The sequence below is a fragment of the Bos mutus genome, chromosome 10 (assembly GCF_027580195.1).
Source record: "Bos mutus isolate GX-2022 chromosome 10, NWIPB_WYAK_1.1, whole genome shotgun sequence".
Taxonomy (NCBI): Eukaryota; Metazoa; Chordata; class Mammalia; order Artiodactyla; family Bovidae; genus Bos; species Bos mutus.
In genome coordinates this window covers 84,215,791-84,230,946 of record NC_091626.1, presented here as the reverse complement: position 1 = coordinate 84,230,946, position 15,156 = coordinate 84,215,791, and the positions used below count along the sequence as shown (strand labels likewise).

The 15,156-nt window shown below is 47.1% G+C and overlaps 1 protein-coding gene across 8 annotated transcripts in view; it reads left to right on the top strand.

The window, feature by feature from the left end:
- TDP1 (tyrosyl-DNA phosphodiesterase 1) overlaps positions 1 to 15,156 on the top strand; it is a 77,379-nt gene that overhangs the window by 11,180 nt on the left and 51,043 nt on the right. For all 8 annotated transcript variants that reach the window (XR_011465740.1, XM_070378371.1, XM_070378370.1 and 5 more), the window contains 3 exons: positions 1,628 to 1,724; positions 5,086 to 5,120; positions 10,631 to 10,723. Coding sequence is in view for 7 of the 8 variants with exons in the window: in XM_070378371.1 (XP_070234472.1) it covers positions 1,628 to 1,724; positions 5,086 to 5,120; positions 10,631 to 10,723 (225 nt within the window). In the remaining variant the exon portion in view is untranslated. The remainder of the gene's footprint in view (positions 1 to 1,627; positions 1,725 to 5,085; positions 5,121 to 10,630; positions 10,724 to 15,156) is intronic.

Genomic DNA, 15,156 nt, shown 5'->3' with positions numbered 1-15,156 from the left:
TAGTCCCGGATGAGTGTTTGCTGTCACGTTTCTGTTTAGTTGAGTATGATCCCTTCATGTGTGACAGAGCATCATTCTGCACGTGACTGATGACCGTGGAAGTTGTTCATCTTATTTGATTGCTTGTTGGAGAAAAATCCAATTTTTGTTTTGTTGGGCGAGCTTTTAAAAATATATTGACTTCTAAGGATTATGTCACTTCGAATTAACCAGAGTAGATCATGGTTCTCTTAAAGGCCTTGTTAATCTATTACTGCAGAATTTTTTTTTCAAACTTTAAACTTCTTATTTTGTATTGGTGTATGCTAAGTCGCTTCAGTCGTGTCCGACTCTGTGCGACCCCATAGATGGCAGCCCACCAGGCTCCCCTGTCCCTGGGATTCTCCAGGCAAGAACACTGGAGTGGGTTGCCATTTCCTTCTCCAGTGCATGAAAGTGAAGTTGCTCAGTCATGTCCGCCCTCAGAGACCCCATGGACTGCAGCCTTCCAGGCTCCTCCATCCATGGGATTTTCCAGGCAAGAGTACTGGAGTGGGGTGCCATTGCCTTCTCCGGCATATAGCCAACTAATAATGTGGTAGTTTCAGGTGAACAGTGAAGGGACTCAGCCAGACATATACATGTGTCCATTCTCCCCCAGACCAGCGTCCCATCCAGGCTGACCCATAACATTGCTGTACAATTGGTCCTTGTTATCCATGTTGAATATAGCAGTGTGTACATGACCTTGCCAAACTCCCGAACTATCCCTTCCCCGCCTCAGGCAACCATAAGTTCCTTTTCTAAGTCTGCAAGTCTCTTTCTGTTTTGTAAGTAAGTTCATTTGTATCATTTCTTTTAGATTCCACATTTAAGGGCTGTCACACTATATCTCTCCTTCTCTGACTCTCTTCACTCAGTATGAATCTCTCTAGGTCCATCCATGTGCTGCCAATGACATGATTTCATTCCTTTTTATGGCTGAGTAGTATTCCATCGTGTATATGTACCACATCTTCTTTATCCATTCCTCTACCAATGAACATTTGGGTTGTTTCCATCTCTCGGCTATCACAAACAGTACTCCTGCAGAATATTTTTATATTGTCCTTTTGAATTGAAAAACAGGGCATTTCTGGCGCACACTGGGCTCGTTTCACTGAAATATAACTCCTAGTGAATCTGCGTGCATGGACCTGGGCCCTTGCACTCTTGTATCCTGGGCGTGTGGTGCAGGCCTCACTCACAGTAGGTGTTTAATGAAGGGATGGCTAGTGAGGAAGTGACCTATTGTTTGGTCCAAAACAAGGGAAAGAAAAGAGCATCACGATCCACAACACTAAGTGTGATCTCTGAATCTAATAACACAGAGCTGATGATGCGTCCTTTTGGACCAAAGAAGATAATTGCTCAAGGACCTAGGGTAGTCCCAGCCCCCCTGGGTCACTGCAGAGATTCAGGATCAGGCCACGGGGCCCCCTAATGAAGGTAACCACTTAGCAAAGGTTAACTGGTCACTTGCCCTGTGCTGGCCCTGTACTCCGTCACCACACAGGCCGGACACACGTGTCGGTGGTCAGCGTTCCTTCACTGGCACCAGACCAGCTTCATGAATGAGGGATTTCAAATACCTGTGATCTCCTTTCAGGAAGAAACCAGTCCTGCTTGTGCATGGCGACAAACGGGAAGCAAAGGCTCACCTCCTTGCCGAGGCGAAGCCTTACGGGAACGTTACCCTCTGCCAGGTAAGCTGCTTATTGCCATTCAAGGTCACGCTTAGGCTGAGAGCTGGAAGGAAACTGTACGTTCAGTGTGTCCACCCTCCTCATGCAGGAATCCTCTCTCCAGCATCACCAACAGACGTCTGTCCAGCCTTGGCTTAAATGCTTCCTGAGGTTGCCTGTCCTATTCCTGGGTAACCTTCATGGTTGAAAGCTTTTTCTCTATGTTGACCCAGTTTCTCTGTAATTAGTCAGGGTCTCCAGAGAAACAGAACCAGTAAGGTTATACGTGTGTGTGTTTGAATTTGTAGAGACATTGACTTTAGAAGAGCTGGCTCACGTGATTGTGTGGGCTGGCAAGTCCAGCATCGGCCGGGTAAGCTGGACACCTTGAGAAGCGTTGATGTTACGGTTTGGGTCCAAAGACCGACTAGAGACTGATTCCCTCTTCCTTGTGAGAACCAGTCTTTTAATTTTTTTTTCTCTTAACAACTTCAACTGACTGACTAAGGCTCACATTCTGGAGGGTAATCTCCTTTCCTTACAGTTCACTGATTTAAATGTTGTTGTTCAGTCACTAAGTTGTGTCTGACTTTTCATAACCCATGGACTGTAGCATGCCAAGCTCCTCTGTCTTCCACTGTGTCCTGGAGTTTGCTCAGATTCATTGATTCAAATGTTAATCTCCAAAAAAAAAAAAAAATGCCTTCACACACCATGTCAGCAGGCATCTGGGCACTGTGGCCTGGCCGCGGTGACGCGCCCTCCCTCCCTGCCTCCCGCCTGGTCCTCGCTCTCCCCTCTGGGGTCACACAGCCCCGTTGGTGTCGGTGGTTCTCGTGTTTGAAGTCATCTATCTCGTCTTCCCGGTTTTCTCATCCAGGTTCCAGCGTTTGCTTTCTTCACTGCACCTGGCGCATCAAGGGTCCCATTCTTTCCCCAAGTTGCCAGTCCGCTGGTTGACATCTGTTTTGTCCATGGCCCTCTGGAAGCGGAGGGTTCCACGGGGAGCAGGTTCTCTGGAGTCAGTTCAGTGGCAGTTTCTGTGAGGGCAGCTTCACACTGGTAGTTTTTAGTGTGACCACCTACCTAACTTACATTTAGCTGCCATTGACATTTTACCCACAGCCCTTAGATCCTTTTTAAAGACTTGTTTTTTTACTGTGGACCATTTTTGAAGTCTTTATTGAATTTGTTACAATATCGCTTCTGTTGTTTATGTTCTGTTTTTGTAGGCAGCGAAGCTTGATGAGATCTTAGCTCTCCAAACAGGGATCAGACCCACACCCCCTGCGTCGGAAGGCAGAGTCTTAAGCACTGGGCCACCTGGGATGTCCTGCCGTTGGTTCTTTTTCACAAGAATCACTTAATACTGGAGAGACTTAGATTGAAACCCAACCTTAGAAAACTACCTTGCGAGTTGCACAGTGCATGTGATTCAGGTCCCACGAGGGGCAGTCACTGGTCTCACAGCAGGCTTGGTTTGCTGGGACCAGAGCAGAGCGGAGGCAGAGAGAAGGCTGTCGCCCGGCTTTCCTGTCGTCGTCATTGTTCAGTCGCTCAGGCATGTCCAGCTCTTTGCCGCCCCGTGGACTGCAGCACGCCAGGCTTCCCTGACCTTCACTACCTCCGAGTTAGCTCAGACCTGATGCCATCCAACCATCTTGTCCTCTGTCACCCTCTTCTCCTCCTGACCTCAATTTTTCCCATTTTTTCTATATCCCTGTAATTTTGTCCTGATACTTTCCAGTCAGTACATGGAAATACAGTGTGACCGATGAGTGAGTCTTGGAGTTTCCTTCAGGCTCATTGTTTTAGACTCATGTCTGAAAGGGTCTTTTTGTATGTGGCATTTGGTGTAAGAAGCAGGGGTAGCAAGGAATTAAGAAATGTTGATGATCTCCTTCCTCTGGTGGTTCTGAAGTGGCTGGTGAATGTGCACCTTTTCCTGTTTGAGCAGGTGGGTCAGTCCATTCCTGAGCAGCTTGATGAATGAATCTTTCATGGCCCTTTTCTCTCCTGGCCAATAGCTTAGTGCACTTGACTCAGGATTTCTGCCCTTGGAGTATAGACAGAGACAAGGGTAAATTACATAGAACCTGATTCTTTTTATTTTCCATTTACTTTCTAATGTCCATTTTCTTCCATTCATACAAGATTAAAGAATCCCAGCTCCCAAGGGTTTTATCATTCTTCAGTTCAGTTCAGTTGCTCAGTCGTGTCCGACTCTTCGCGACCCCATGAATCACAGCACACCAGGCCTCCCTGTCCATCACCAACTCCCGGAGTTCACTCAGACTCACGTCCATCGAGTCAGTGATGCCATCCAGCCATCTCATCCTCTGTCGTCCCCTTCTCCTCCAGCCCCAATCTTTCCCAGCATCAGGGTCTTTTCAAATCAGCTCTTCACATCAGGTGGCCAAAGTTCTGGAGTTTCAGCTTCAACATCAGTCCTTCCAATGAACACCTAGGACGGATCTCCTTTAGGATGGACTGGTTGGATCTGCAAAGCATCAGTCATTCTTCAGCTGTAGAATATTAACTGTGTGTGTATGTGTATTATTTTAAAGATAAAAACAGTGAGAAATCTCAATCTGATCAATTTTAAACCTATCTCACAACATTTTTCCTGTGATTTAACTCACTGTACTTTGTGTAGTTGGAGTTTTAAATCATTCCATCTCTAACCATCCTGTTTAGGCTCGCCTGCTGCACAAGATCCTCCTTTGATTAGCAGTTGCCTAAAATTTTTTGACATCTCTAACTTTTTCATCTTGAGGCATATTCTGCTTAATTAAGGTCTTGCTATACCAGATGTTAGATAAAATGTTTTACTCCCTCACCTACCCCCCAGTTTGTTTGTAAAATTATCATTTTGTAACATGAAAATGGATATAACATATTATCTTTACTTTCAACACTTGCTATGTTAAAAATACAAGAAAACTTTTGTTTTAGCATCATAATGTCTCCATATCACCACCACTTTTAATGTTTCTTTAAAATATGCTTGGAAAACTTATTGGATGTACTTGTATGAGCCAAATGTCTAATTATAAAACTTTGCATATAATCTCACTTGTTTTTACCAGTTTTCCGACAACTAAAGAAATTCGGCTTCTCGCTTCTAATTACTGTAATTAAAAATGCAGTATGTATTGAATCATTCTGGGTAACTTTAAAAAAAAAAGTTTTTAAATAAGCCTCACTGGATGCTGGTATTGTAAAGGCTGTCTTGGTGATCAAGGGCTTGCTCACTAGATGGCAGTAAAAACTTAAAAAAAAAATTGACCTGAATCTTTTCTAATTTTGTTTTAAATAAATACAGGTATTGTTGAGGTTTTTTTGTTTGTTTTTAATGACTTGACCTCTTTTTTTATCCTAGGCAAAGTTGGATATTGCATTTGGAACACACCACACGTAAGCAATTTTTATGAAGTGGGGGGGGATTTGAGTTTAAAAGATTGAATGATGCTCTTCAGAAATCAGTCTTAAAAGGGACTCACATGTGACGATTTTGTTGCGGGGAAAGCTGTAAGTTAGGAAGTAGAGGAGATGGAGTTTTTCCTAACAGTCTTGAGAACAAGTACCAGGAAATGAAAGTGTGGATCTGTGGGCCTGGACCGGACCTGACAGTCTGAATCTCTGATGTGGTTTCCACTCTCTGCTCAGGACTTTCCTTACAGCCACCGGGGGGCACAGGCAGGGATAGGTTGTGGTCCGTGGTCGTGAGTGACTGTAGACGTGGCCATCACATGCCTGAAGATTCCACTGGTTTAAAGAAAACCTTGTGATTTTTGTAAGATTCTAAGTTTCAGCAAATAGAATATTGTTAGGTCAGCTCTGTGCTGTGAATAAAAGAAAAACAATTTTGCAAGAAGTTGTCAGCCTAAGAGACTGGTACCTGTCCCTGCTTTTAAAACATCTCAGAAAATTCTCTCAGGGCGGTGTCGGAGACAGTGCAGGCCATAGGCAGGAGAAGCTTCTCTTCCTACGTGACACATACCAGCTTGAGCCCCGTTTTAGTTGCGTCTTAAAACTTTTATGGAGCTCTTTTACATAATTGGTTCTCTAGCTGAGAAAAGAATAAGACGTGGTTGCCTTCATTTCAGTGTTTTTGTAAATCAAATTTATCTGAAGTATGTCTCACTCTTCTGAGTGTGACAGCCTCGTCTTGCTTCTGGACCAGCAGTGGAAACAGGTCGTCTGCTGCTCCAGGCTTGTCCCTTTAGCACCTGTTCCTCCTGTTCCTAAGGCAACCAGGAAGCGCGTAGGTGGAAGTGTTCGCCCGAGTCTTGCAGTGACCGCTGTTTTCCTGATATTATGCCAAAAACGAGGACATGTGCTCATCATTTGCTTTGTGAGCTTAAAGCTGTATTTTGCGTCTGTTTTCAGAAAGGAGCCAGAGCAGAAAGCCGCGAGCCACTTTGTGAAAGGACGCCTGTCCAGCCCACACCTTCTGGGTTTAGACGCTCTTGTGTAAACGTTGCCGCATTTACCGACCGCGCCTGATTGGTAGCTTTAGTGTTAGGGAGGGGTTGAGGGTTGTTGGGAGTGATCTCAAGCACCTGTGTCGCTGGGGAATCAATCGTTCTTTACATGGCGTAGAGCTCACAGAAGGGTAATTTCAGCCCAGGATACAAACAGCGCTGAATAGACTGGACAGGCGTCTTAGGCTCCTGCCACTTCTCCACAGGAGACGCTGGTGGGCGGCAGCAGTCAGCTGTCCTGGGTCGACATTCTGCCCGGGAAGGGTCCCACCGGATGGACCCTTGTCCCCCACCCTTAGCTGGAATTCAGCCTAAATACCTTCCTGATTTGGAAATGCATTCAGCAGGCCCTGTCAGTCTTGTGGGTCCCGGTTCGCTGGCCTGCAGTGCTGGGCTCCTGCGTGGGACACACGTTCCAAGCCGGCAGTCAGCTTTTCTCTGGCACATTCATGCTGCACACTTAACTGTGTTACAGGTAGCCTTGGGAGAGCCTGGGGCCCAGAGGGACGGAGTGCTGGGCTGGCCTGGCTCTGACACAGCAACAACGAGGCAGTGGGCTCTCCTTTTCTTTTTTTTCCAAAAAATTGCTTGGTCCTTTGTCTTCATTTTATAGATTAAAGCCCCCAAGTCAATAGGCAGTCGTCCTCCAGTTAGTGTTGGAGACAGGACTAGAACTGTTTATTTTTACTTGGGTTCTTGGTTTACTTTGTTTTTTAAAGTTATTTTATCTTTTTTTAGTTAAAAAAATTTTTTTTATTTTTGGCCATGTGGCGTGTAGGACCTGTGTCCCCTGTAGTGGAAGTGCAGTCTTAAACACTGGACCGCCAGGGAATTCCCTTAATTTACTTTTGTTGCTTCCTCACTGGTAAAATTAAGTCTGTTTCCCTTGGCCCGTCCCCCTGGCCACACACACACATACACACTTTGCAAGTTCCATCCCCCCAGTCACACTCACACACCCCCCATCCCAGAGACGCACACTTTGAAAGTCCATTCCTCCTTTCCCGCCATCGCAGGCATTTTGCGGATTAAGCCCAGGAGGGCTCCTCATTCAGAGTGGCAAGTGCCGGGGAAGAGACAGCGGCAGAGCTCTCCCTCACCGGTAGTGTGCGCACTTTACACCTTAAAGTGCCGGTACCTGATAGGAGATTGAGCTCATGTCTTGAAATTACTTCCACTTGCTCATTTTAAAATGTGCTAAAAGTTATTCATTAAATATCTAGTATGCTCTTGAAGCCCAGCTCGGGGGATATAGAGCGTTTTGAGACGGGCTGACTTTTGTCCTCGGAGCTCTCAGTCTTTGGGTGAGAGAGGCAGACAAACGTGAACTAGGAACGGCGGGAGGCCTTCCAGCTCCTGGTAATGTGTGGGGGACCCCCCAGCAGAGTGGGGCTGCTGCGGTGACTCCGCGGGGTCTCTGGGGTCACACGGCCTTACCCATACCTGTGTTGTGGAGGATCTGGAAGTGACCAGACACAGCCGCGTCCTCCAGGAGCTCATGGTCCTCTTGGCGACAGTGAACGCACTCCATCTGTGTTTCCCAGATGCCCTGCCATCCAGGACCTACCTCGTAGGGCTTTAGAATGCCGAGGCTTTCTGGTGGCCCCCAGAGCTGGGAGCGAAGGCACCTCCCAGGCCCCCGAGAATCCACAGCGGGGAGAAGCATCAGATATGCCCTGTAGCAGGGCGCAGAGCCCAGGGTGGGCCTCCCGCCCCACTGGGCTGTAGGAAGGCCTCCTCCTTCCCCTTGGGATGCACTCCCCTCTCTCACTTGGGCTGCCTGGACCCAGCCTCACCTGCCCGTGCCCAGAAACGGGAAGTAGCTGCTGCCCGCCCCCCACTGGGGAAGCCGTGCCCAAGGAACGCTGCGTGCAAGACGTGTGATCCCAGTACCCGCTGCTTCTGGTTCACGTGGGACCCGGGATGGTGCTCGTGGCCTCGCCCAGCCACGGCGTCTGCACTTGCATTATGAAGTGGGAATGGCAGTGCCTCCTCTGGATTAGGTGGGGCTTAGCGTGCTAGCATTAGGTGCCTGGCACATAAATTGCTGTTGTTCAATCACTAAGTTGTGTTCGACTGTTTGTAACCCCATGGACTGCATCATGCCAGGCCCCTCTGTCCTCCACTGTCTTCTGGAGTTTGCTCAAATTCATGTCTGTTGAGTTGGTGATGCCATCCAACCTTCTCATCCTCTGTCATCCCCTTCTGCCACCTTCAATCTTTGCCAGCATCAGGGTTTTTTCCAATGAGTCAGTTCTTTGCAACAGGTGACCAAAGTATTGGAGCTTCAACTTCAACATCAGTCCTTCCAATGAACACTCAGGACTAATTTCCTTTAGGACTGACTGGTTTGATCTCCTTGCAGTCCAAGGGACTCTCAAGAGTCTTCTCCAACACCACAGTTCAAAAGCATCAATTCTTAGGCGCTCAGCCTTCTTTATGGTCCAACTCTCACATTCATACATGACCACTGGAAAAACCATAGCTTTGACTAGGTGGACCTTTGTTGGCAAAGTGATGTCTCTGCTTTTTAATACGTCTAGGTTTGTCATAGTTTTCCTTCCAAGGAGCAAGCGTCTTTTAATAAATGCTCCACAGATATTAGCTTGCTTTCCCCTGTTAGGGAACAGCTTCAAATGTGAGAAACGTCGCTTTTGCTCCCTACACAGCTTACTAGATAATATGCAGGTCAGCATTCCTCCAGGGAGACCTCATTTTGTGTTTTTATCCGTTTTTAACTCTGACCTTCTTGGGACACGCCACTTGGTCTATGAAAAGATGGGTCCCCTTAGAGCAGTTCTCGGTGCAGTTTAATAGGATTCACTGACATCAGTGTGTGGATTTCCCTATAAATGATGCCTTGGCTAATGGAAATATTTGTAAAACTTACATCATGAATGTACAACTGGCTTACTGTTAATTACAACTAGCTACTAATTTGGCGACTGTGTATGTAAATTTGTTGAGGTTTCAGGGAGCACATCTCATAAGTGGGAAGCAGATTGTCTCAACAGCTGTCTTTCTCCAGCTTTGCATTAATTTACTGTTTGCCAGCTTAAATTCTTTTTTTTTTTGCAAGAGCTAAATCTTATTCTCTGTTTTATCTGCTTTTGTATGTTTTTAATGCTAACTCCATTCTATCTGAATAGTATTCGGGTTGTTGGTTTTCGAGTGGTTCGTTTTTTTTCCCCAGGTGTAAACTGACTTCCATCAGTAAACATTAAGTAGCATTTTGGCCTCAGTGGAAATAAAGCAGAGTTATTGCCTTGAGTAAATCTCTAGCTGGGTGTGGGGGAGAGAATTTAGGTTCCTGAAATAATTAGAAAACCATCGAGAGGCCAAGAATTATCTCCTAACAGATGATGAAGTAAAGCAGGGCGTTGAAGCATAGAGGGAACACACACACGGAACGCTTTAAGTTAAGCAAAACACGTGTTGCGTTTCATTATCACAGCAGCCCTGTAAAGTGAACGGATGATCGATCCTTCATGTTGCAAGTGAGGAACTGAGGCTGAGGGACACAGAGTGACGTGTGGGGTCAGACGGCCTCCAAGTGATGAGCAGAGGTGCCTAGGTCTTCCAGCCTCAGATGGGAACCTCCTATCTGTGTGCTCTTCCCCCTCCCCTCACTGGAATTCAACTAAGAGAAATATTCTGATGAGTGGGGAAGCCCCATCTGAAAGGAATGAATCTCAAGAGCTGATTTGAGTCAAGGGATAAAAGGCAAGACTCACCTCCAGCCCAGGTTCAGGCTGGTGACAAGTCTGGTGTCTGGAGTGTGAGGAAAGATAAGTGGTTACTTGTTCTCACTCCCCTCTGCTGTAGCAGGGGCCCCAATAAAGCCTTGCCTGAAGAAAAAAAAGATCAGTCTCTTGAAAATGAAGCATCTTTCAAACTTAAACTGCAGCCCAGAGTGGGAAGTGTATTTATTTCAGCCTGCTGCACACATCCACACCGAAAGTGCTGAAACCAGAGTCTCATGAGCCAGCTCTTACCTGCACGCAATGTTCTCTTGAGTTTCTGGTTTGCTGTGTTGCAGTCTTTTGTTTGGTTTTAACGCTAGGTAGCCACAGCGCAGCACAAGGGAGTGACCAGACCCTGGAAACACTGAGTGAGCAGGTTGCTCTTGTCCCTCATAGTGACGGGCGATGCGGAGTCGATGATAAGGGCCAGACTGGAGCGGGAGGGGTTTTCAGTGCCAGGACTGGCCACATGGGCGGATGGAGCAAAGGTTCGTTTCAGTCATCCAGCACTCCGAGCATTTTGGAAGGTGGCTTTCTGCCTGTCACTCAAGCAGACGTTGAGAATGTCTGGAAGAAACGGAGACTGTAAACTTTGCAGTCTGGGTGATGTGAGAGTTCTCTTACCTGTTGCGTTTGTGCCGGAAAGGTGTTTTGAGAGTACTCTTAACGCTGCTTGTTCCTTTTTCTGTTTTTAAAGGAAAATGATGCTTCTGCTGTATGAGGAAGGCCTCCGGGTCGTCATACACACGTCCAACCTCATCCGCGAGGACTGGCACCAGAAAACACAGGGGTTTGTAGGGCTCTGTTTGTTTCATGGTGGGAGGGAAAAAACCAGAATTATGGCATAGAAAAGAGATGCATGCAAAAAAGTGATACTGCCTCCCTTGTGGTAACTGATGTTAACCATTTAGCCCATGATCATCCACACCTGTCTATTTATACCTGTAAACGTTGTTGTTCAGTTGCTAAGTAACGTCCGACTCTTTGTGACTCCGTGGACTGCAGCACACCAGGCCCCCCGTCCTTCACTATCTTCCTGAGTTCGCTCAGACTCATGTCCGTTGAGTTGATGATGCCATCCAACGATCTCATCCGCCGTTGCCCCTTCTCTTCCCGTCCTCAGTCTTTCCCAGCATCAGGGTCTTTACAGTAAGTTGGCTCTTCGCATCAGATGGCCAAAGTATTGGAGTTTCAGCTCCAGCATAAGTCCTTCCACTAACATTCAGGGTTGATTTCTTTTAGGATGGACTAGTTGGTTCTCCTTGCAGTCCAAGGGACTTCTCAAGAGTCTTCTCCAACACCACAGTTCAAAAGCATCAGTTCTTTGTGCTCATCCTTCTTTATGGTCACATCCATACCTGACTGCTGGAAAAACCATAGCTTTGACTGTATGGACCTTTGTTGGCAAAGTGATGTCTCTGCTTTTTAATATGCTGTCTAGGTTTGTCATAGCTTTTCTCCAGAGAGCGTCTTTTAATTTCACGGCTGCAGTCACTGTTCACAGTGATTTTGGAGCCCAAGAAAATAAAGTCTGTCACTGCTTCCATTTTTCCTGTAAACATACCAGCACATAAAATTTATATGCTGTAGTTTTTTCCTATTTTTTTACAAAAATGGAGTCATCCATATATTCTCTTGCCGAGTAGGTCTAAGGATCTGAGGCAGGAAGAGGATTAAAAAATGGAAGGGCCAAACGTATTATTTCCCAATAAGAGCCTCCTGATAACTTTCTTGGCCCTCACTCACCCCCACACCCACCTGTACCTGAGCATTCCCCCTAGACATCAAAGGAAAACTCAGGGGTTGGTGGTATGCTAAAAATACCCCTTTATGGAGAAGGAAACGGCAACCCACTCCAGTATTCTTGCCTGGAAAAGTCCATGGACAGAGGAGCCTGGCGGGCTGCAGTCCATGGGCACATGTGACTGAGCACGTGTGCATGAGGGTAGAGGGAGGTGGGTTGGTAGCAATAAACTGATAGAACTAAAAAAATATATATATATCCCTTTACCTCCAATCAGTTTGGTTTCCCATAAAACATTCTAAACTGCTGTCTTTTCAGAGCCTGTAATATGATCATAAATCTCTGAAAGGATTGAATGCAAAGGTTTTTCATGCTGTTTTTTAAGTTACTAACCCTTGTCCGTGGTGCGTGTTCACTAGATCTAGTTTTCGATCTCTTGGGGAAGGTAGGGTGCATCCTTAGGCATTTAGGGACTTGTTCGAGTTGCATCTCACCCTCATTCTCCTTCCCAGGAAGCCCTCCTTACAGCCAGCCTTGGTCTCCGTTCCCTTGATTGCAGAAGCCGTTCTGCATGTCTCTGCCTGCCGGTGTTAGAAGAAGCACCCTTTTGGGGTTCACGCATTTTCCCCTTCATCACCCAGCCTGGGCTAGAGCACTCATGCAGGGCTCTCACTGAGCCTGCATTGCACCCTGAATTGAACCGAGACAGTGAGCCTCCCAGCTGCCGTCCTCTGGACCTGCTGAGCCTGGGTGGGCTGCCCAGCCCCAGTCGCCTCTGCTATCACACAGCCCTTCTGAATGTGAAAGGCAGTCTTTTCTCACGCCAGGGGTCTCTTGTCCCTCTTCACTCTGCTTCCCCACCAGAGCGGGCGTGCGAGCCCCTGTCGCCCTGCCTGGCACTTTTCCTACAGACACGCTCCCGCTTCCCGTTCAAGCTGCACTTGCAAACCGCCCTGTGCTGATGGGGGTGGGGCGGACGGTCCCTAAGAGCCTTGGCTGCTGGGCTCCTGATCACTGAGCTTCCGGGTGACAAGGTCTGCTGCTGCCCTCAAGCTTCTAAGCTGCCAGTTGAGCTTCGGGACCGTGACTCATCTGTAGCCCCATCTAAAAAGGAAATGAGATTGACATAGCTCGTCCTTAGAGGAACAATAACGAAAAGGATTTGTCAGGTTGACTCTGAGTCTCCTGTGGCTCAAAGAATCCCACCCACGGCTCTCGGCTTCTTCTGGAGTGTAGAGGCAGCCCTGCTTCCTTAGGCGTCTTTGACTTGGCTGCTGTGGGGAAGGGATTAAAGGTAAAGGGCTTAGGTGTTCATTTTTTTCCTTTATTTAAAAACACTTAATTTTTTAAAAATGTATTGACTAGGTGTAGCTTCACATGGTTCAAAACTCAAAGTACAAGTGGTATAAAATCTCCTTCCAACTTCCCTCTGCTGGCCCCCTAGGAAAGGGGGTACTGTTAGTCTACATTCTACTCTGATACTTTACAGTTTCATGTTGTGGGTTATAATTTTATTCGAATATTTTAAAAAGTTATTTTGTATAATCTTATTTCATAGTCTGCCTATCATGGGCCTGTGGATTCTTTCCTCTCCTAAAGGTATTCCATCCGTCCTTTTCACCTGCTTCTTGATCCACCTGTTCATGTCTTAATTTTAAAATTATCTGGCCCGAGGTTTCTTTATTTTGTCAAATGGTAAAGACGTCTCACATCTCGATTATCTGGTTGGAAAGTCGTCGTCTGTCGTGTTCCTCCTCCAGGACCGTTCTTGTGAGTGACCCTCTGATCCAGGAAGAGCCCCCCTCATCCTGCAGCCCCGAGTTGCTGTGGGGAGGAGAGACTGCCCCCATCCATCCCTCCCAACACGGCCACGGTACACGCAGGAGCCGAGGGAGGCGCAGAAGGGCCACCAAGCTTGCCCAGGGTGACACGGCCAGGTAGCTGCGGATCCCGGTGCAGAACCTGGGCTCCTCTCCTGGTCTCACGCGTTACCCATTGTGCAAGGTGTTGACTTTAAAAAATGCACACCGTGAGAGCTGTGAGTCAAGTTTTATTTGGGGCAGAATGAGGACTATAGTCTAGGAGACGCATTTCAGATAGCTCGTCAGAAGCTGCTCCAGAGGCAGGGGGAGGTCAGTGTATGTGTGCTTTTGGTGAATATGTGCATGCCGTCAGCACATTTTTAGCAGAAGGTTTATGCTAGTTTCATGAAGGTTACTGCTACTCGTGAGAAGCAGGTGTCACCGTGAAGGATTTTAGTGTTTTCTAGGTTCAAGGAGATATAAGAATTAGGCTCTTAAAATCGGCTCCTGAAAATATCTGACTCTCTGAAGGCCTGTTCTGCCAGTTTTCCGTCCCCAGCACATGGTGTCTCGTTTTTGCTCTCCACCCTGACCTTCTCTCAGGGACGTTGAAAGACGGCTGCACATGATTTAATGCTTGTAGATGTAGAGGGCAGGTGCCAATCTGTGGTTGACGAGGGGTCTCCTTGATGTGGGGAAGGAAGGTGTGACAGGCCAGCCTGCTGGGAATGCGTTCAGAGCTCAGGAGACGCCCAGCCAGGACTCTCGAGGTTCTGACGGCCTGCCTCTCGGTCTCCTTTGAGGGCCACCAGCGAGAGAGGAACGGGCAGTTTCTGTTATGGTTTCCTGGGCAGGACTGTGGCGGGAGGAGCCAGAGCAGGGGAGACCGGCAGACGCAGCTCCTGCCTGCTGAGGCTGCTTTCTGTTGGGCCCTGTTCATTACCTCGTGGGCATCTTTGTGAGATAGGACTGCTGACCTGGTTTTGCAGCTGAAGGAGCTGCACAAGAGCTTTGAAGCCATATTTCTCTGTAATCTACGAGGGGCCAGTTCACAGAAGGACTGGGTTTAGATGTGGTCGTTTGCCACTCGTGGGTAGGACATAGAGGTTTTAGCAAAGTACACTGGCAAAGAATCGATGAAGTTAGAGATGTCATTAAAGTGTTTTTACCAATTTATTTGAAAGCCTGAGGTTAGTGTTAATGTAGTATAACTAAACGTAGACTATACCTCATTCCAGACACCAGATATGGGATGAGTTTGTTTATTGAAAACATATTTGCACATACATTTTTTTCTTAATAGGATAACTTTTATTTTCCACTTGGCTAAAGAACTGCATTGACATACTTTTGGGCAGAAACTTGCTGGGGTTACCACTATGTGGAGTTGCTATAAGCAGTTAGGAGTAAAACTGTTGTCATCAAGTCTTTGAAAGCAGTGTAGTGACTTACCTGGTGGTCTGGTGGCTGTAACTCCACATTCCCAATGCAGGGGGCCTGATTCCTGGTCAGGAAACTAGATCCCACATGTGCAACTGGGAGTTCGCATGCCACAACTAAAAATCCCACATGTTGCAACTAAGACCCAGCGTGGCCAAATAAATATTGGGGGAAAAAAAGCAGTGTAGAGCTGAGAAGGTAAGAGAGCGAATAAGCAGGGTGAGTGGGTGAATGGGG